This window comes from Engraulis encrasicolus, chromosome 15 (genome assembly GCF_034702125.1).
Source record: "Engraulis encrasicolus isolate BLACKSEA-1 chromosome 15, IST_EnEncr_1.0, whole genome shotgun sequence".
NCBI classification, from domain to species: domain Eukaryota; kingdom Metazoa; phylum Chordata; class Actinopteri; order Clupeiformes; family Engraulidae; genus Engraulis; species Engraulis encrasicolus.
The window spans coordinates 7,740,849-7,761,159 of NC_085871.1; the positions used below are offsets into that span (position 1 = coordinate 7,740,849).

Consider the following 20,311-nt stretch of genomic DNA (forward strand, 5'->3'; position numbering starts at 1 on the left):
ACTGTGTGTAGATCGAAACGCGTCGGGCAGTCTATTTGCCTTTGAAAAAGTAAAAAATAAGAAACCGTAGTGCCACAGTTTCCTGCTCTTTATTTTTTGATGTCTACTTTACCCACTTAATGTTAGAGCAACCGTGTAAAAAGGTCTGGATCCGCTTCCATTCGTTCCTTTTTTCTGAACCTTTTGAATAAGTATTCATGCCTCTAACACATAATGTTCCTGAAACAATTATACGTACATACCCATACAGTATGTATTACTACCATTGCCAAGGAGGTTACGTTTTCGGTCACGTTGGTTTGTTTATCTGTCCATCAGCAGGATAACTCAAAACGTTATGAACAGATTTTTATGAAATTTTGTGGAGTTCTTGGAAATGACAAAAGGAACACGTGTTTACATTTTGGTGGTGACCCAGATCACAATCCAGGAATTTAAAGGATTCTTCACCTTTGTGGGATAGGGTGAAAAAGTAGGATATAACAGACAATGTTCTATCAAACAATAAAGTTTAGTGATGATCGGATGTGGATCTGGTTGTAAATTTTATTATAGGCATAGGATTTCACAGCGTGTTGATGTTATGGCGTCAGTGACCCCATGGCCTTGGCGGAGGTTTGCACTTTCTAGTTATTTATTTAAAACATTTCAATAAATTACTAACAAAATACCAAGTTGCAAAGAAAAAAAGATTTTATTTAACATATTTACAGTGTGTGTGTGTGTGTGTGTGTGTGTGTGTGTGTGTGTGTGTGTGCCTCTTCTCTCCTTGTTAGGTTATTGTGCCCCAGGAGTTGCAGTATTTGGTGAAGACATCCTTGAACTGCACATAGTGTTGGAGGAGGGAGGGCAGGGGAAGGCGCTGGACAACGGAGGAGTCAGCCAGCCGCACGCTGCCCACATACTCCCTCAGCTGCAGCCTGCACAGGTGAGCCAGCGGGGGGATTCCCTCTGGAAGGGCAAATGGCAGAAAAAGGGACACTTAACCTGGACACTCGAGCAGTACAACACATAAAAAAGGTCCTGTGTGGGTTTTTTAGTAGTTTATTTTCAGAATTTATGCTGCTCATTCACAGATTTCAGATTTCATCTTTTTCTCATTAATATTCAATACCACCATACGTTTAGATATTTGCTACAGGTTGGAAATTTTGACTTTTCATACATGACATGAGTGGAACCTCTCCATGCGAATATGCCATTTTGAATTTTCAGTCATACCACATTACGAATCAGTATTTTACACTTTTTTACATCAGGCTTTAGGAGACATATTTACTATTTTAATGGTGTTAACTTCTTGCATATGCTGTTTTTATTCTTATTTATTTATCTATTTAACTGTAAATATGCAGTGCAGATGACCCCTTCATCATTTCAGAAAATGTATGTGACAAATACAAATAAAAGCACTTGACCCAACTTGATTTACTTAGTCCGTTTTCATGGCCGTTCTCCCTCTCAGCTGTGGCCTGGCCCTGCACAGGTGCACTAGTGGAGGGATCCCCACTTCAAGAGCAAATGGCAGAACAAGGTCAGGAGCCTGGACACTCCAGCGCTAGGCTAAAGCACTTAAGGCTTTCCTTTTCTCAGGTTGTCTTTTCAAAGAACTCTAGGTACACTGCAGAACGAAGGTTATGTATATAACCACGGTTCTATGAGTTCCGGATGACCGCCAGAGGCGGTGCTTTCAGCACTGAATATTCATCTCACGGATCAGCAGGTCGAGAATTAATATCAACAAAGTAACACGTGACCTGGGTGACGTCACCCGGTGACCCCCGTGTCAGGGGTTAAGACACCGGTGAACCCAGGAAGTGACGTCTTGGCAAATCTTCTCGAACACACTCCGAGTGACTGCCAAGCTCTGGCGGTCATCCGGAACTCATAGAACCGTGGTTATATACATAACCTTCGTTCTATTTCGTTCCTTCTGACCGCCAGAGGCGGTGCTTTCAGCACTGGATGACCAATACCAACAAAGTCATGAGGAGTGCCTACCCGTCGTCAGTACTACTGAGACGGCCTGAAGCCACCGCCAGCACCACAGTAACATGTGGGGCAACATTAAGAAAACCAGGCAATGGTGCAGCCTGATGCCGAGGAGGCCGTGCCGTACACGTCCTTGCACGTACCAACGGTCACATGGAAGCCAGTGTAACCTGGCCCAAAGGATCCACGAGCTCCCTGAGTGAGAACCACAGGGGCAGCAAGTAAGCAGTTAGCATAGCAGTTGACGGGGACACCTGTGCCACCCCGTAGCGGTACCATACCACCCGGTGCCACAAACGGGAGGAGCCACAATGGAAGAGGCGAACCACGGAAAAGGTCAACAACAGGGCACTGGACGCCCATAAGGAAGTTGCTCCCATGCCCATCAGACAAGTGTCGGCTTCTGAAAGCAGCCGCTGTAACAGGCCCAGAGAGGGCAAGGACTCAAGGCGGCGCACATGATAGATGAGCCGCCCGCTCCACACAAGACCGCAAGACAGGCCAGAGAGCGTCTGAGGGCAATCAGGATGGCCAGTCCCTACATTCATCCAAGGCACGGCCATCATCAGGGGGCCCACAGGTCGCAGGCAGTGTTGGACTGCCACCGCAGACCAACCGTCCAGGGCAGCAGCAGTGGGCACGACCGCACCGCGCAAGGGCAGCAGCAGTGGGCACGACCGCACCGCGCAAGGGCAGCAGCAGTGGGCAAGACTCCACGGCGCAAGGGCAGAGCGGAACAGACGCGAGTTCCACCTCCAGGGTCGAAGGCGGACATGGTAGCCAGACGCAATGTAGAGTCAGCGACAGTAGGACCTGGCAGGGGCCATAACGGCATATCCAACCCAAAGAGGCCTCAGCAAGCGGAGGCCAAGAGGGACAACGTGGGATGCCGAGGTCGGCATGCCCAACACCTGGAAGGGGCGGAGAGCAAGGAAGGAGAGCCTCCACTTCCAATGCCCGCAAGGACGCTGGTCATAAGCAGAAATCGACGCCTAGAGACACCAGGCCGGGGGTCTGCATGTCGAGAACAGGACAAAGCGCACCAGGTCGAGAACAACAGCGTGAGCGAAACAAAACCACATGCAGCATCGGCTGCACGGCCGGTGCGACACAAAAGCCGCGTTGTGGTTTGCCCAAAGCGGACGGACCAAAAGGGACATATAGGGGCCGCCGGAAGAGAGCAGACTGCTTCCAGCAAGGCCCCGACAAGGGTGTCGCGCAAGCCAAACCAATCACCGTACCACGGCCAAGGTTTGTGTGACTCTGCCCCGGCACTCAGGCCAGACAGGCGAATGCCAGTAACCAGGAGTCAGAGAGAACTCACAGGGGGCGTCCCAAAACGGTCCATGGGGGCCGAGAGAAGGCCAACAATACATGGGACATCAAGAACCCAATGCACGTCGTACGCAGCGCTGCATCATAGACCTCGCAGACGAGCTCATCTGCGACGTGTCTAAGTGGCCAGGGCAGTGCACCCCGCCAGATCAACGCCCTGACCGGCAAGGCAAGGAGGGCGGTCAGAAGTGGTTCAATACCCGGCAGGGCCATAGATGGAGGCCTCCCGCAGCCCGGCCAATGCCTGATCGTCGACCCATCGCGCACAGCGTCGCGGACAGCCAAACACCAGTAAAGGCCACATAGGGGCCATGGGTATAGACAGGCGGGACAGGCAGGGTAACCAGTAGTAGGTACAGCCACTGCAGCAGAGACGCGTAAACAGTCCAAGCGTCAACAAGCTGGGCCCAGCGGGAAAGGTGCGCGACACAGGGCGCAGATGCCCATGACAAGCCAACTGCGATGCTCCCGCAGCAGACAGCAGAGCATGAAGCTGAACCAGCCAGATGCAGAATCCACAGTCGTAGGGGCGTGTACGCCCACCGGTGCCCAGAGCACTCATGTGAGACCATCCATAGCGAGGCCAACAGAGCGAACAGTCGTAAGCCACCGAAAACTCGAAGGGAGAGCCCGGAGTGGGGTCACTCCCGTACAGTAGTAGCAGTCAGAGTGGCATCCTGACCCCCGGACATACCACACATGAAGTGGGGAAACATGAAGAACAATGGGAGAAGGAGCGGTAACGCTCCAACATACCAGTAGCAGCCGCAGCTGCAGTGGTGCCGGCACCAATGGCACTCTTAAGTAGCCCATGGCAAGTCCACGCATAGCCCAAGAGCTCGGGGGGACGACGTGCAGCAGTCGACCTACGCGCCACAGTCGAGGACAATGAAGGAAGCACCTGGGTCCTGTACCCAGGGCAGCAATGCCGACATACACAGGCTTAAGCCCAACGGCACACTCCGCGAGCCAAGGGGCAAAAGAGTCCCAGGCTCAACCAGGTCAGGAGGACGACGACATGCCAGGCGTACGACAGTGGGCAAAAGCGGACAACAGGACGCAGAGCATATCTTGCATACCGAAGCCACAGCAGAAGAGGCGAAGGCACCAACTGAAATCACAACGGTCCACGGTGAAGTCAGGCCAAGGCCAACAGACTCCAGACAGTCCCGCAGGAGTGCCAAAGAGCATAAAACAGGGTATGGTGTGAAACCACTCACCCAGAGCAGCAGCAGTCGTACAGGCGGAAACGCCAACGGTGCATGCAAGGAGCTGACTGGTGGAGACACCCACGGTCAGCCAAACCCAGGAGAACGACTAGAACCAGTCGTGAGGTAGGGAAAAGCAAGCTACACAGAGGGGCATGAAGCGGAGCAACACGCGCAACTGTAGTAGTCATGGCGGTTGAGGTGCTCCGGGCGTCCACAAGAAGCCAATGGATGAAACAGCCGACAGCAGGCGGTATCCAGGAGAGCGACAGACAGTCGCAGGACGCTGAATGGTAGAGACCAGCAGAGGAGCGGGGAGCACACATGCGGACTCATGCAAGTCATGCAGCCATGCAAGAGAGCAAGTATGCAAGCATGCGAAGCAACCGAGCAAGCCATGTAAACCGGAATGGCAGGGTGCGTATGGCCCAGCGGCACGCCGTGGCAGCTGTAGTAGCCATGGCATCAACAAGCATGCCACAGGGTGGAGGCCACCTGTGGCCAGAAACCCACTCTGTAGCAGTAGCAGGTACGGCACTCACATGTAGCCATCGGGCGAAAAACACCCATGGCCAGCCCACCCAGAAAGGCCCAGTGCCAATGCAATGCAACAAGCAATGCAACTGGGCTGTGACGGTGTCACCTGAACAGAGGGCATGGTGCGGGCATCGGCGGCAGGCGACAGCTGTGGCGGCGGTGCTCGACAGTCGTGGCGGCGGTGGGCGACAGCCGTGGCGGCAGAGGGCGACAGCCGTGGTGGCAGAGGGCGACAGCCGTGCGGCGGCGTGCGACCGTCCGGGTCGTTAGCAGGCAGGGCACATTTGAAAACACGGTCACCGTGTGTCAGAGGCTGCAGGTCGGCAAAACAGGGCCGACAACTCTATCAGTGGCCAGCGGAACTGTAGGCCGAGGGCCAAATCGCGTCAGCCCGGCCGTAAGTGCTCTTGCACGCAGACCTGAGCAAGCAGCACAGGCCACATCTGTCAACCTCAGCCGCAGGCATCTCAGCTCCAGGCAGGAGAGGCACCAGTCCCAGGGGCCTAGACGACAATGCATCAGTCAGGCAGGCAGGCACACAGGGCGAGGACACCCCAGTGGTAGCCGAGAGGGAAGCCAGCAGTCGGACAGTCAGGGCCGACAGGTAAACAAGGCAATACACACAGCAGGGCGAAGACACCCCAGTGGTAGCCGATGCAAGAGCTCCAGGCCAACTGGTGAATACCACACAGAAGGGGCTGGGACATCCAATGGCAGCGAAGAAGAAACCCAGTAATCAGGCAAGACGAGGGTCCCGTGTCGGGAAGCGAACACTGCAACACACAGAAGGGAACAAACAAACAACACATACCCACAGGGCGAGGGCACCCCAATAGTAGGTAAAAAGTTGGCAGCAGGTAGGAGATGACACTACAATGTCCAGCAAATACTGCGAATATAAAACACAAGGGGCGAGGACGCCCCAAGTGTAGCCAACAGGAGCCAGCAGCCAGGCGGCAACACCAAGCTGACAAGCAAATAACAATGGACATTAACATTCTGGATTCGGCCTATTTTGGACACCAGATGGAAATTAGCCCTCGGGCTACAATCTGCCATATTTACATATATGTACATGTATGTATACGTTCATTCATGTGCAATGTCCTGAAGAAATAAAGTAAAGTAAAGTACATTACATTGCAATGTAGTCGGTAGGCGCTGTACACCCAGTGACTCACAATAGAGGACATACCATAAGCACAGCCAATATCATGGGCAGACAGGAGTAGCACAGTGATAGAAATGCAAGGCAAATATACACTTCTGGGGCGAAGACACCCCAGGTGAAAACAGACAATAATAAACCAGTGAAGAACACAACCCGGCAGGAATAACAACCGGGGTGAGCAGAGTGCAGCCAGAGAGAGAGAGAGATTGTATCGTAGATTGAATCTCTGGAGCAGCGTGACGCCAACGGTGCAAGGGCACAGCGAAACACACTGGCCCGTGGAGCAACCGTACAGACAGGCTACACTGTACAAACAATGAAGCCGTAACGTAAATACAGGCACGCGAACCCAAGTAACCGAGCTCGCGTCGAGTGTCACAACAATCGCCCAGTAATAGTAACATTCCGCGGCGAGAAACACCGCGAAAATAAATCGAAACAGTAAATGACAGTCCACTTACCCAAACGATGGCCAACATAGGCAGGCAGGCGTTAATACCTAATCCCAACTCGAAAGCGTATCACGCCACGAGACCGCTCGTCAAATCCAGTTGCGGGAAACATTACTGAAGATAACGCGGTAGCAGCTAATACCTGATCAGAAAACGGCCTACCTTCCACGGGAAAGGACAAGTTATTAGCCTCCAGTCGGCGAGAACAGTGCCTCGAGCCAGGGGCTAGGCAGGCTAGGTAGCCTAGCCAGCCCTCCTCCACCGAGCGGATAACACTCGGTCGGAGTCGGACACATCGTAAATGTGAAAGAGATACTCAAAGGAAAAAGCGACCAACGCCGTTTCATGGGGGGTGGAAAACCCACAGCCCCAACCCTATGGGTGCGAAACGAACAAAGCGTCAGGTCAATCCCAAAATCTCAAACGATTAACTCGAAACCTGCAATCGAGAAGATGAAAGACGTCACTTCCTGGGTTCACCGGTGTCTTAACCCCTGACACGGGGGTCACCGGGTGACGTCACCCAGGTCACGTGTTACTTTGTTGATATTAATTCTCGACCTGCTGATCCGTGAGATGAATATTCAGTGCTGAAAGCACCGCCTCTGGCGGTCAGAAGGAACGAAATAGAACCCATTTGAACTTGCTGCTGTAAAACATAGTCAAGGGGGCAGGCAAGTTCACAGCGAGTTCCACGTGTCTGGTTTAAAAGGAGTCTGTATTGAGAAGAAGAGAGTCGACGAAAGCAGCCACATAATGCACTGCCCCATAAAACGTAAGGAGCTCTGATCACCAGCAAGACTGAAATGTATCCAAGTTTGCAGTGTTAAAGGAAAGCCAAATGTTTATTTCACTTAAAACTCAACAAAAAATACATTAATTTTCATCCAAAAAGAAAGGTTCTTGAGGTTTTCTTATCGGATGTTGTCTTGTCCAGGAATCACACAAGTGGCTGAGAACAGCTGGATGTTCTGCTTGTTGTAAACCAATTAAATGGTTTTGTGTTTTACTGATAAAAGAAGGGCCATTTGAGCATTGACTTCTAGAAAGTCAGCAAAGGCGAGGGAATGATGAGCAATTTGAGAGCCACAGTATATTTTGTTCCGATTCAAAGGTACATTTCATTCCAATTCAACAAAGAGGATGTTTTGCCAAAGCACAGCAGTCGAGCAACATCAAATAAAGAACAATTTGCAAAGGTAATGTGATATCAGGAATGGATGTTTAAAATACTGTTGGTTTACAGGTTGATTTCAATCCCCACCCACCTCTGGCAAAACAACTGCTGTCCCCTGACTCACAACACAGTCCATCATTGAATTACACCTAACGCCACCGCATACATGGCTCCTAAGTGAGCATAAAGACTTCACACTGACGCCACCAAAGCACTTAACCAACCTTCATCACCAGCACAAGCTCCTCCAGCACACACCTCATTATGGTCACGCAGGTAGAGATGGAGAAACACACAGGTGGCACTAATGTTCTCCCCTAACTAGGAAATAACAAGGTTCGCCTGTAACCCAGGGGTTGGCCACGACGTCTTCGGAGACGACCAGCAAAAAGGCCTGTGGGCAACAATGAATCAACCCACACTACCCACTCGTTTAATAGTAAATGTCATCTCATGCATTTCAATGCGTTTTTTTCTCCCTCCTTTCCCTGCCTCGGAGTGTGCCATTGCAGGAAATGAGTAGGCACCACCTGCTGTGCCGAGGCCCCGGCTAGTGGACCATCTGATGTGGTCATGATTATTCAGGACATGCTCCCACCCGGCCCTGCAAGACAATCACTTCATTTCGCACCCAACTTCCCTTTCACCCTTGCTAAGTGCATCAGGTGGCGGCCGGCCGGGTCCCTGCATTCTAATCAGGAACGTTGTCAATGCAGTGTGTGGGTGAGTGAACCTCCCCCCCGTTGTTCTGTTCTGCCAAGTGCGCGTCTCTGGGAGCTGACAAGGCTTAAATGTTATCTGTGGGTGCAGGAGGAAGGCCACCATAAAAGGAAACGTGTTGAAAAGGAGAGGGAGCACTGCTTTTGGAAAACCTTTTTATTGTCTTGGCTGGTACTGTTGAAAAGGGGAGAGATGGTGCGTACACGTGGCATACATTTGCCGTCCCCCTTTTGTATGTAAATTTAAAAACTGGAAATAGCTATTTGAAAATGGGCAAGAACAAAGCCTGGAAGTGATGTCACTGATGCTAATGATCGTCACCAAAAGAGGGCGCTGTTTAGCAAAATTTGAGCATCTCAATTCCTAGAGTCTAGACTGAATACAGTTTGAGGACATAATCTTTTGTGAAATACCATCCATCTAAAAATAAATAAGAGAATGGTGTCTACTCTACACACATTGGCCAAAACGTCAAACCTGTGGATCCTGCTGACGAATTAACTGCAGTGTTAAAGGCTCACAAATGTGTTTTCCAATGGATGTTTTGTTACACCATCATTTCTGATTCCTGGACACGAGCACTGCTAATGTGTTCTGTATTTTTGCCCCCATGCTGAAGGTGTGAATACCTACACATTTTATCATCCCAATACACATGCAGTGTGTGGCATGTCAACCCCGAAAGCTGACGACTGTTAAAACCACAGCAGGCGGGCAGGCAGCCAGGCAGCCAGGTGGGCATCACCAATGCTTACAGCATGTTACATCATCGGCCTGGATTAACAGGCCCTCTGCCACCACACTGGACACCATTGGCCACCACTGATGCAAGAAATCATCAATAAAACGCAGTGGGGGATAAAGACTCACAGCTAAGCCATGGAGGTGTGGGGAAAAAAATGTCAAATGTCTCTCCAGTGGCAAAGCTGGCAAACTCCTGGGCCTTCATGTTTGAGAACTTGCATCGTGCAGCGACTGAAAATGTTGTCAGAGTGAATGCAAGAACATGGATTTCCTTCAGGTTAAGTAGTGTGGGTACATGCGTGTGGGCTCTGTAGGGTGTGTGTGTGTGTGTGTGTGTGTGTGTGTGTGTGTCAGTATCTTTTTTACCTGGCATATTTATTGACTCCTGGGTAAGATCTGGGCGTCGAGACACAAGCTTCTGTATCTCCTTTGGCAGACAACGCCAGTTGAGGAACTCCAGAAAGAAGGGAATTACTTCTGCGATAGGCACCACAATGCTGAAACACACACACACACACACACACAACACACACAACACACAAAGACTAAACGAATCAGCTCGAAATCACATAGACATGTAAAACAACCCATGCAGCCCTTTAAGTATTGCTACCAGTCTATTTTACGCAATATTGAGTCTCTAAAACACAATAAAAGACTTCACTCCACTCAGACAAAGCGCTTCAGTGGTCCCTCTGAATGAGAGCGAGTGAGAGAACACCACGACTCCTTGCCTTGCCTCTGATAGACTAGCATGCGGAGCAAGACGAATGGCTGATCACACCTCAGTGTGGCTCTTGGTTTTTGATGCTGCCCTAATAGACCGATAATATCTAACGGTGCTGAAAATTGAAATTTTATTGACTTCGTCATACAAATGCCATATACAGGCGCCATACTTTAATTTGCCCATTGTTCAGTCTCACGGTTACCTAAGATTTACACTGGTTTACACAAGGTTTACCATAAGATTTACACTCTACATGTTTACTTACATCCAAAATACTTTGGCAAACATTTTTTAAAACATGATAAATAAAGTAGCCAGTTGAATCTGTTGCAGTTCAACTAGGGTTAAAGCTGAAAGTCTAACCTGGAAATCTCTGACTTTCACTGACCACAACATGAACAAGAAAGGGATTATGGTGTAAATTCTAAACCAGTTTGATATGGTTTGAACCAAACATGGTTTCAATCAGTATTATCCAACCTAAACCAGACTGAAACAGTCGGAACCAGAGTCAATTACACAATTGTTAAACTTTGATACTTCATCACCTGAGCTTAGCTATTTTATTGACTTTCCATTACTAGAACAGCTGTACATTTCATGATCAGTCTAAAACGTGTTCAATTAGCCATCTGCGTGGCCCTGCAGTTAGTGTTCTCATAGCCTTTTGATGAGGTTATAACCACTGGATTTTATTGGACATTGAAACAAATCATGGTGCTTGGCCATCATTTATCTTTTTTTTGTTTAAATACAGCACTTCTACGTACTTAAGGTATCTTATCACAGATTAGATTAAAGAGCGGTTAAACTCTTACAGGCTGGGGTGCAGGAAGAGAGCAGGTTCCATTCCGGCTCGGAGCAGAAGGGGGAGCCAGTTATGTGCGTGGTCGGGCTGGTCCAAAGCCAGCCAAGCCAGTTCCTCGCGCTCAGACCAGGAGGTGGGCAGCCCGCGGTACTGCAGCACCAGCGGCAGCAGATGGCGGCAGCAGAGGGCCATGGAATAGGCCCGGTCATCCACACTCGCCCCAGCCTCCAGCAGCAGGCGCACAATCTCCATGCCCTCGTCATTCCGCCTGTAGGAGCTGTATGGAGAGGAAGCAAACCTGGCAGATGCTGCATGCTTTATTTATGCACGTGACCTCAGAAATTGACTTAGGAATGTAACATACAGTAAATTCTATTTTATCCATCTAATCTATGTGTCAAATGCTACTGTAAGGGTGATGAGTTCGTAATATGTCTGAGTTTTTGAATTTACTGGAAAAGTTGTAAGTATCTTTGGATGAAAACCGTTTGTTAGGTTGTTTTTCCATCTGCTGCAACACTGCAAATGAGATGTAACATTGGGTTCCTATGATTAAAAAAAAAAAAATGCCCATTGAATGCTTGTTATATTTTGTACCAAAATGCCGAATTGCAAATTGCTCAATCACCTGTGGGTAATATAATTTCAAAAGACTGGTTTACATGTAAGGAAATAAAAAATAATGGCCAAAACAATGTATTCAATAGTATGTTTTAATTTCCCCAAACACGAACTTAATGTAACTAACTACTGTATTAGGGCTGTAACGATACACTCAACTCATGATTTGGTCACCATCTTTGAACTACTATTCCGATACACCACACAATCTTTCAAATGTATCTTTTTAAATGAATAAATTTCCTTTTTGCAAATGATGGTTTACATATGATGGTTTACATATAGTATATATGCTACAAGAGTCTACTTATAATTTAAAAAAAGTTCAAAAAAATAATTATGATGATTTGAAGTTTGGAACCACCATCACATCCCATCATTCAGTATGGTTGTTTTCTGGACTGATGGGTAACAGAACTTTTAAAAGACACATCACGATACGGCCTTCTCGCACCACGATACAGTATCGTGATTTCTCGGTGAGATACAATATCGTTACAGCCCTACTAACTATGGGCGACAAAATCAAGAAGCGGTGGCGGTAATGTGTGCAGCATGTCCATGCTTGGTTACCTCTCCATGGCCAACTCCAGGGGATGTGTGTAGCCAAAGGAGGGCTGTGCGTCTGGGTTGTAGCCGGCGCTCAGGATGGGCGCGATGGAGCTGGCTTTCTCACTCAGCACCGCCTGGTATAGAGGGCTCACCTTCCCCTCCGTGCATTCACACTCCCTCTCCGTCACCTCCAGGAGTCGCTCAAGAATCCTTCACACCGGGAACACGGGCTTCTTTCAGTTCCAGAGCGCAATGAAAACACAATACAAATAGTCCTTCCCAAAAGTTTTGTCGCCTATCCATGATCTTGGAACAACAGCTACTGTAATAACCTGAAGATCAATTAACTCTTTTACAGCCCAAGAACATTATAGAATGCTGCTGCTGTTGCCCGAGATGTCTACGAAAAAATGGCAATTGTGGTCAGATATTAAATAATGAACAATAACTTAAAAAGTAAAGAAGTGTCAATTACAAGTGAATTCATACTAAAGTTGAGAAACTACTCTTTAAAAGGATATATAATTAATTTATAAATAAGTGTGCAACATTCCCATAGACTGATGTGATGCGAATGAAATGATAAAATAGAAATAGAAATGATGAAATGATTGAGTCAGATAAACTCAGATTTATCCAGTCCTCCATCCATCCATCCATATATCCATCCAGCAACCAAATCACAAAATCAAAGTTGATGCAACACGTTTATTTTTGTACATGAAACTTAATTTGGGGTGACTATAGCTTTCATATGAGGGACCACTGAAGTCAATTGATTTATTCATAGTCAGGTTATTATCTGTGGTTCCAACAAGATGTATAGGCGACAAAACTTATGAGAAGGACTGTACTGTCAAGGGCAACTCAGATAGAATTCAGTGCTATCAAACAAATTCTGCACAAAACGGTCTAAGCTGGTTTCAACTAGTCTGAGCCAACACCTTTCAACCAGTCCAAATTAGTATTTGAAGGTACAGGTAGTCATTTTGAAAATCCTACATGGCCTACATAGTGACCTTGGATAGTTGTCAATAGACAATACTTTTCTGCTTCTTCATACTCAAAGGTTTTCAAATATAGACCTCTTTCATAAGCATAAGAAATGTGCCTACAAGGGAGAAATTTGTATTTTTGTTGTTAAGTGGCCACAGATGGGCATCTCATTAACCCAAACGACAAGATCTTGAGTTGATGAGAATAAATAAGCCAGGTGGAGAGCCCAGTGGTAACAGAGCCCTTTGGCCTGACCTGACACGTGAGAACTCTGCGGCGGCGTGGATGGGTAGCTGCCACTGGTCCTGGTTGCAGTAGAGGTTGGGGTTGGCACCGTGGCTCAGCAGCGCCTCCACACAGGCCAGGTGCCCCTCTTGAGCTGCGATGAGGAGTGGCGTCGCCAGGTCAGTGGCCTGGCAGTTCACATTGGCACCTGGGCATAATCACACAGGCATATGTCATACCGTACATTTTCAAATATTATTTTGTTCAATATTAATGTCCTATTAGTAACTGTGTCTATTTGCCCTTGCACGTGCAGTTTTAAATTGAGTCTTACATAAAATCATCGCCACTGACACCCTTTTGTAATGCACGATGCATTTTTACATCACATGTTCTAATACACATGTCATTTTCCTTTGTGAATGACATTGAATAATGTGCATTTGTGTGGAGGAAATAACTCCCAACAAGACTATACAAAGCTTGACTATGAAAAGGAGAAGATTAGTGATTAAAGACCAAACACCTTCTTGAACGAGGATTTCGAGGCACTTGCTGTGTCCATACTGAGCAGTCAGAAAGAGAGGGGTGATGTTGTAGTCATCCAGAGCCTCCAGGCTCGACACTCCTGCCAGCATCCGCACAATGTCGGCATGACCCTGAGGTGGAGCACAAGGAGACAACTCAGAGAAAATAACAACAGCAACAAAAACATTCTTACAACTAGCTAGATGCTTATCAGTTGGGCTGCACTATAAATATTTACGGTGTGACATATCAGGGTGCAACTGTGTATCAGGAAAAAAATGTTTTAGGGCCATTTGATTGAATGAACGAAAAAGCATTCGTAGAACTAGCTTTCTACCCCACCCATCTACAAAGGGGGTACTGTACTGGGTTGTTGCCTGGGTATGCACAAGCTAATGATTGGACCCACACAAATTCTTCTAAAAGGACTATCAATCAGTGGCCACTCAGCACGATGTCATTGGCCCTTTCCTTTTACATTAGCAAGACACTGCCATCCTGTCCATTGAGGCCTTATTTGAGGAAATCAATATTTGAGCCTATTTAAGACTTTTCAAGGACCAGCGGACACCCTGCAGTGCAATAGTAAATAAAACAGGCTGGTGGAATAATATGGATTGGGTAAATGGACATGAAATATTCCTTACACACCTCATAAGCTACAGGATTTAATGTGCGATGTGGAGTAATAAGACAATTTCTTCCAATATGGACTAAATGCAAATCCAAGAGAATAGTAATGTACATTTGTGTCACTCCTTCCTGTGGTGACATATTGGAGCTGTAGGTGTAAATGAACTTTTTTTCCCCCTTCACCAGTCAAAATGGGTGTTAAGCACTATTCCGACGGAACTAGTTTTATGTGTGGACATGGGGTAATGTGATTTTTATCTCAGGACGTCGGTAAAAGAAAAGGCCGATTCGGACTGGATTGAAATATCTCAGTAAACAAACAGAAAGTAGTAGAGTAGAGTAGAGTAACTTTATTAATCCCCAGGGGGAAATTCAGAAATTCAGGAGGGGTTACTCATCATGCACCTGTGACTGCCCTTGTCGTCACGCACGTTCCAACTCCACAATATAGGCCTAATATTGGTTTTTTGAGCACATTATTGCGTCCCATGGAACAATTCTAATAATTGCCTGTTGGATTACTAAACCATCAAAATCCATTCTAATGCGTCTGCATGCGTGTCCTTTCATTTGGAGAGAGCGTTTGACCATGCTGTCTAAATTTGACAGCGAACACAGCTTGGAACTACTCCCTAAAATAAAAAAAAATGGTTTACTACAAGGCTGTAATGTTTGCAAGCCCGGAGAGATTTGATATATTGTGTGTTTCGTGCACTTAACCAGACATCTTCACATAGGGTCGCATTCGGACGGGATTATTATTACCTAGGGTAATTCTTCCGGACCGTTTTACAGGAGGTAAAACTCTCGGTTAAGTTTACCGGACATACTCCGCTATCTTTACCGGACTGGCGCGTTCGGACAGGATTCAATTTCCCGGTTATTATTACTTTACCCCAGGTCCTCCCATTAAACTAGTCCTGTCGGAATAGGGCTTTAGTCTTACTAGCCAAACACACCCTCACTAATGGGTCAAAGTGGCTGGTGAGTTTTCTTTTCTACCAGCCAAACTGAATTTTCATTTGGCAGGTTGGTGGGTGTTCAGTTACAGCCCTGATGCCAAGTTGGTACCAGCTAGCTCACCCTGTATGCGGCCTGGTGCAGACAAGACCAGCCGGACACGTTCCGCTGCCCGTTGGCCTCGGCCCCATGTTGCAGTAGCACTTCCACCACTTCCTGGTGACCACCGTCCACCGCTACATAAAACAAACAGAAAAAAAAACTTTGAAACTCTCAGCCTCACAATATGAACAGGTGTGTGGGGATCAAAACTGCCAGACAAAGGACAAATAAATGCCCAGCTGTGTATTGTGATTTTAACAACTAGCCCATGTGATTGACTGAGTTGTACAAATCAGGATCAAGCTGGTTCAGTGAAATGAGAAGCCTATGCCAGTGTTTCCCACTGAACATTTGCTAATCAAGGTGATGGGTGTGGGGGCTAACGTGTATCAGAGATGTGAATGATCATAAAAAGCCAACACTGCAGAACAATAATGAGTACACCTCTTTTGAAAAGTAACATTTTGAACAATACTTATTAACACGTTTTTCCAACGAGCGCATAGAATATGTTTAATACAACATATATGAAGCTTACAATGGAAAAGTAAGTTTAACTATGACATAAAACAATTTTTATGAAAATATGGTGGTGCAAAAGTGAGAACAACCCAGATTGATGCCCAGTTTGTCTCTTCAAACTACCCATTTATGTTCGAATGAGCTCAGATTAGGTGCCCTGCTTAATCACTGAACCACTCTTTGGACAATCGGAAAATCACCTCTTCGGAAAATCAGCATTGGCCGTAGGTGTTAAAGGTCATTGTCAAGTTGGAGAAAAACACAATGACCCACAATGAAGGCCAATGAGTGATGGTGACGTTCGCCATTTGTAAAGCAACACATCTATGTATGTATGACTCCATCAATGAAAATACCAGCGGCACTCATGCGGCCTCAAATACAAACTTAATGTTTCACTTTAGGCACCATGCATTTTTCTTTGTATTGTTAATTTCCAACACCATGCTGTTTTTTTTATAAAATTGTTTTTGATAAAAAATTGTGTAATGAGCCCGTAACCTTTTCTGAGACGGATTGAATGCTTGTTCAATTAAAATGTGGCTTTTCACTGAGACTTTCATTGGGATGTAAGTTACTCACTTTTGCCGTAATTTCTCAAAAATGGGAAAATATGTCATATAAGTTAATACACAATCAACTTACTTTTCTCTGGTAAGCTTCACAGATGTGTGTTTATTGAAATATTGTTAAAAAGCTTACTTTTCAAAAGGAGTGTACTCATTATTAGTGTGCACTAGTATGTAGACATGATGGTCTTACTTTCATGTGCACATTGAAGGACTATAGGCTCATAACTACCATAGGGTTTTTTTAATCTTTTTTTTGTAGTAGAGTACAACATGAACTCTAAAGGAATCTTAGAAATTACGTTTGAAATACAATGACGTTTTATTTCAGGGGACCTAGAGAATGTGGAGTTTGTTTTAAAGGTGACTGCCTTCAGTGCAGGCCTAAAGTGCAGTGGGAAATCCTGGTTTGAGTTCATAGTACGGCCCTTGGAAGACTTGTACGGCCCTTGGAAGAAGTTGAAGTGGCCCTTTGAATGAAAAAGGTTCCCCACCCCTGCTCTAGACCTATTGCATGCGTCAACAGCCTTGGGCACTTACCTGCAAATAGGGGACAGGCTAAGTCGAGGGTTTTCAAGTTGGGGTCAGCAGACTCTTCAATGAGCAGTCTAACTGAGCAAAGATGTCCATTTTTGGCAGCGTAGTAAAGGGGTGTTTCAGAATTGTGTGTCAGGGAGTTGACATAGTTACAAGATTCCATGGCTTCTTCTGAAGGATAGAAAAGGAAAGAGATAATAACATCAACCATATAAGGGAGCCATGCCACAGGCCTATGCAACAGCCATTTAACTGTCCCTGATTGCCACCATGTTTAATTGAACACCTGGCCCTAATAACTCTTAAACTTGAAGCCAATTACTTTCCTCGCATTCAGGTGGGATGGAAAGAGTGTTGTAGACATCTTCTAACCAAAATGTAAGCTGACATCACAAACATGGGGCGCACTACTTACTGGAAGCAGCAAGCAGACGCACGCACTCTGTTGATCCCGAGGCAGCGGCTTCGTGCAGCGCATTCCATCCTCTGTTGTCCTTCACATCTGCACTGCATCCTCTCCTCAGCAACCGTTGGACTCTTCTGGCATCGCCTGCCCTGGCAGCAAGAGCAATCGCTGAACAAGTGTCCTGATAACATTCTGTGAAGTCCATTCCGAGCTCCGGCAGTAAGGCAGTTGGTCGGGGGTAAAGTGTTCTTCTGTTTATAAAGTTCACAACAACCAGTTGTCACTACGTAAATGTCAAACTTTAAGTAATTAAGTTATCCAGTTAACGAGAAATACTCTGGTGGTGACAGGACGTGTTGTTTGGTAGCAAGCTAGCTTCGTTAGCGAGCACTTGCATCTTCTTACATCAATGCCATACTTATGCATAAGGCACCAGTCAACAGCATGTACAACCGGAATCAATTGCACTAGATGTGTGCACAGGCATTCGAAGACACGTGCATGATTTCATCAACAAAACAGTTTTTTACTACAACAACAGTCCAACACGTCTGATATTGCTAGCCCACATATTCATCCCTTCCTGCAATAAAAAGAATGTCTTTATGATTGGCCGGAGGCGGTTTTGATCAGACTCATTCATTGGTCAGGACCAGTTTATCAACTGCTCAGAACCAATGGCCAGAGCTGTGAACATGCTTATGCTTAGTCATTGGACTACACGTCGCGCATGTGCAATGTATAATTTCGTAGCTATTATAAGATAAACTGTCGCCGCCGTCTTAATGCTTTGGTTATTGAAATATCAATAATCACTGACATACTGTGTCATTATGCCGTTCCATAGAATAACAATTTCATGAACACGATTATACACGTCGCCTGCCACCGTCCAATAACAATTACTCGCGTACAGTGACCTCAAAATGTGGGTATTCGGTTACGGGTCTTTAATTTGGAAAGTTGACTTTCCTTTCGAAGAGAAACGCGTTGGATTTATCAGAGGATTCAGCCGTAGGTTTTGGCAAGGGAGCACCGATCATCGAGGTGTGCCAGGGAAGGTATGGTTATTGAAATTGTACTGTAGCTCTAGGGCCTATGTCACGTTCGGGGGCACTTACTCTGCATTGTACACACTGACTTTTTAACTCTATTTTACAGCCTGGCCGGGTAGTGACATTAATAGAAGACCCAGAGGTAAGTCCAGGCAGGCACTGTGCATTAGACTTAACATTAACACGAACTGATTTACTACTTGAGCTATGGGAAATTATGTTTCTGATTTGATTTATTTGCCTTTAGGGCTGTGTCTGGGGTGTTGCCTACAAACTTCCCTCGGGTCGGGAGCAGGAGGTGAAGGAGTACCTCGACTACAGGGAGAAAGGCGGATATCAGGTGATCAATGTGACGTTCCACCCGAAAGAGCAGAACGGGGAACCCATGCAAGACACCCTTCTATACATCGGCTCCTGTGACAACCCCGATTACCTGGGCCCTGCACCCCTTGAAATGATCGCCAAGCAGATACTGACCTCCGTGGGCCCCAGCGGCCGCAATACCGAATATCTCTTCGAGCTCGCCGACTCCCTCCGCCAGTTAATTCCAGAGGACCCCGACGAGCACTTGTTTTCCCTGGAGCGACGTGTTCGAGAGCTGCTGGAGGATTGTGAGAATTAAGTGACCGTCCTACAAGATAGACAAAGCCGTCTTTACGGACCCTCAGGGTACTAAAATTGAGACATCCAGCGACATCGATGGTCACCTGGAAGGGATACATTTTGTGCTAAGTTGTTTCTGACTTTCTTGAAGCCGCCCAGCTGTGCTGTTGATTTTAGCAGCAGCAAACAACATCCCCATCCCCTGCATCTGTTGCACCATCTATTGACTGATAATTTCCCATCCATACACATACCTGATCAATATGTTACGTTACATGTATTACATGAAAGATAAACTGTCCTCCCTGTAATTACCTGCCGCAACATACAAACTCTAATCACGAATTAAGTCTATCAGTAGGCTACAGGGTTTTTAGACTATTTACAAATGTCAAAGTAACCATTTTCACACAAGTAATTTGTCTGCACACACCTTTTGGATATTCCATTGGGAGTTAATTTGGTCATAAGACCATCTAGCTTTGAAGTCATCTTTGTCTTGTGAAAATGCATTACTGGATCCTTTTCTGGACAGAAGGTATGTGGCTATTATGTTTTAGCCTACATTATCCACCTTTCTGAAAGGAAATTGCCATTTGTGTGAGGCATAAAAGCCCCCTGTTGACCCCAGCGCCAGCTAGGCCCGACCGTCCATTTCTTCACTCCTGGTTAAGATGATTTATGACTGAGGTTATCTAATAATGGCAAGTGTAAAATCTGACTTATAGCTCGAAATCCTTGCCACATATTAAATTCCGCCATATTTTTTTTAAACCAAAGGAACCTACAGGGCATTGCTATACTGCTGGCAGAGGATGACATTAGATTTAACTTGCACTCAGGTCATTGTTATGTTCAAAACTCAACAAGTCCAAATTGAACAAGAGCCACCTATTTACCTCGACCACGCTGACTGATTTTGTCAGTAACTTGAGAAATGCTCAGATTGTACCACAGTACCATGATGTGTCATTAACAATAATTGCAAGTCATTGCATGTCTGTCAAATAAAGATCATTTGCATTCTACTCTGGTAACAAGTCCAACACCCCCCCCCCCCATCCTATAGCCATATTGTGGTCTTTGTGTATGTACATGCACTCAAAAATTTTAATATAAAGAAACTTG

The 20,311-nt window shown here is 46.4% G+C and overlaps 2 protein-coding genes across 3 annotated transcripts; one reads left to right on the forward strand and one right to left on the reverse strand.

Annotated features, from left to right (window-relative positions):
- Positions 1-697: 697 nt before the first annotated feature.
- asb3 (ankyrin repeat and SOCS box containing 3) lies at positions 698-18,100 on the reverse strand. 2 transcript variants are annotated; one of them, XM_063216939.1, is made up of 9 exons: positions 17,535-18,100; positions 17,123-17,290; positions 15,513-15,625; positions 13,795-13,927; positions 13,299-13,476; positions 12,069-12,257; positions 10,885-11,151; positions 9,703-9,833; positions 698-951 (listed from the first exon to the last, which is right to left on the reverse strand). In XM_063216939.1, exons 1-9 carry the CDS (start codon positions 17,728-17,730, stop codon positions 773-775), a joined length of 1,554 nt encoding a protein of 517 aa, XP_063073009.1. In that variant the 5' UTR covers positions 17,731-18,100; the 3' UTR covers positions 698-772. The 2 variants fall into 2 exon arrangements, with proteins under 2 accessions (XP_063073009.1, XP_063073008.1); XM_063216938.1 differs by having other exon boundaries at positions 10,885-11,172.
- A 96-nt stretch (positions 18,101-18,196) lies between these two features.
- chac2 (ChaC, cation transport regulator homolog 2 (E. coli)) lies at positions 18,197-20,211 on the forward strand. The gene is made up of 3 exons (XM_063216942.1): positions 18,197-18,586; positions 18,687-18,722; positions 18,828-20,211. The coding sequence occupies exons 1-3, from the start codon at positions 18,452-18,454 to the stop codon at positions 19,200-19,202; spliced, it is 546 nt and encodes a 181-aa protein (XP_063073012.1). The 5' UTR covers positions 18,197-18,451; the 3' UTR covers positions 19,203-20,211.
- Positions 20,212-20,311: the final 100 nt, after the last annotated feature.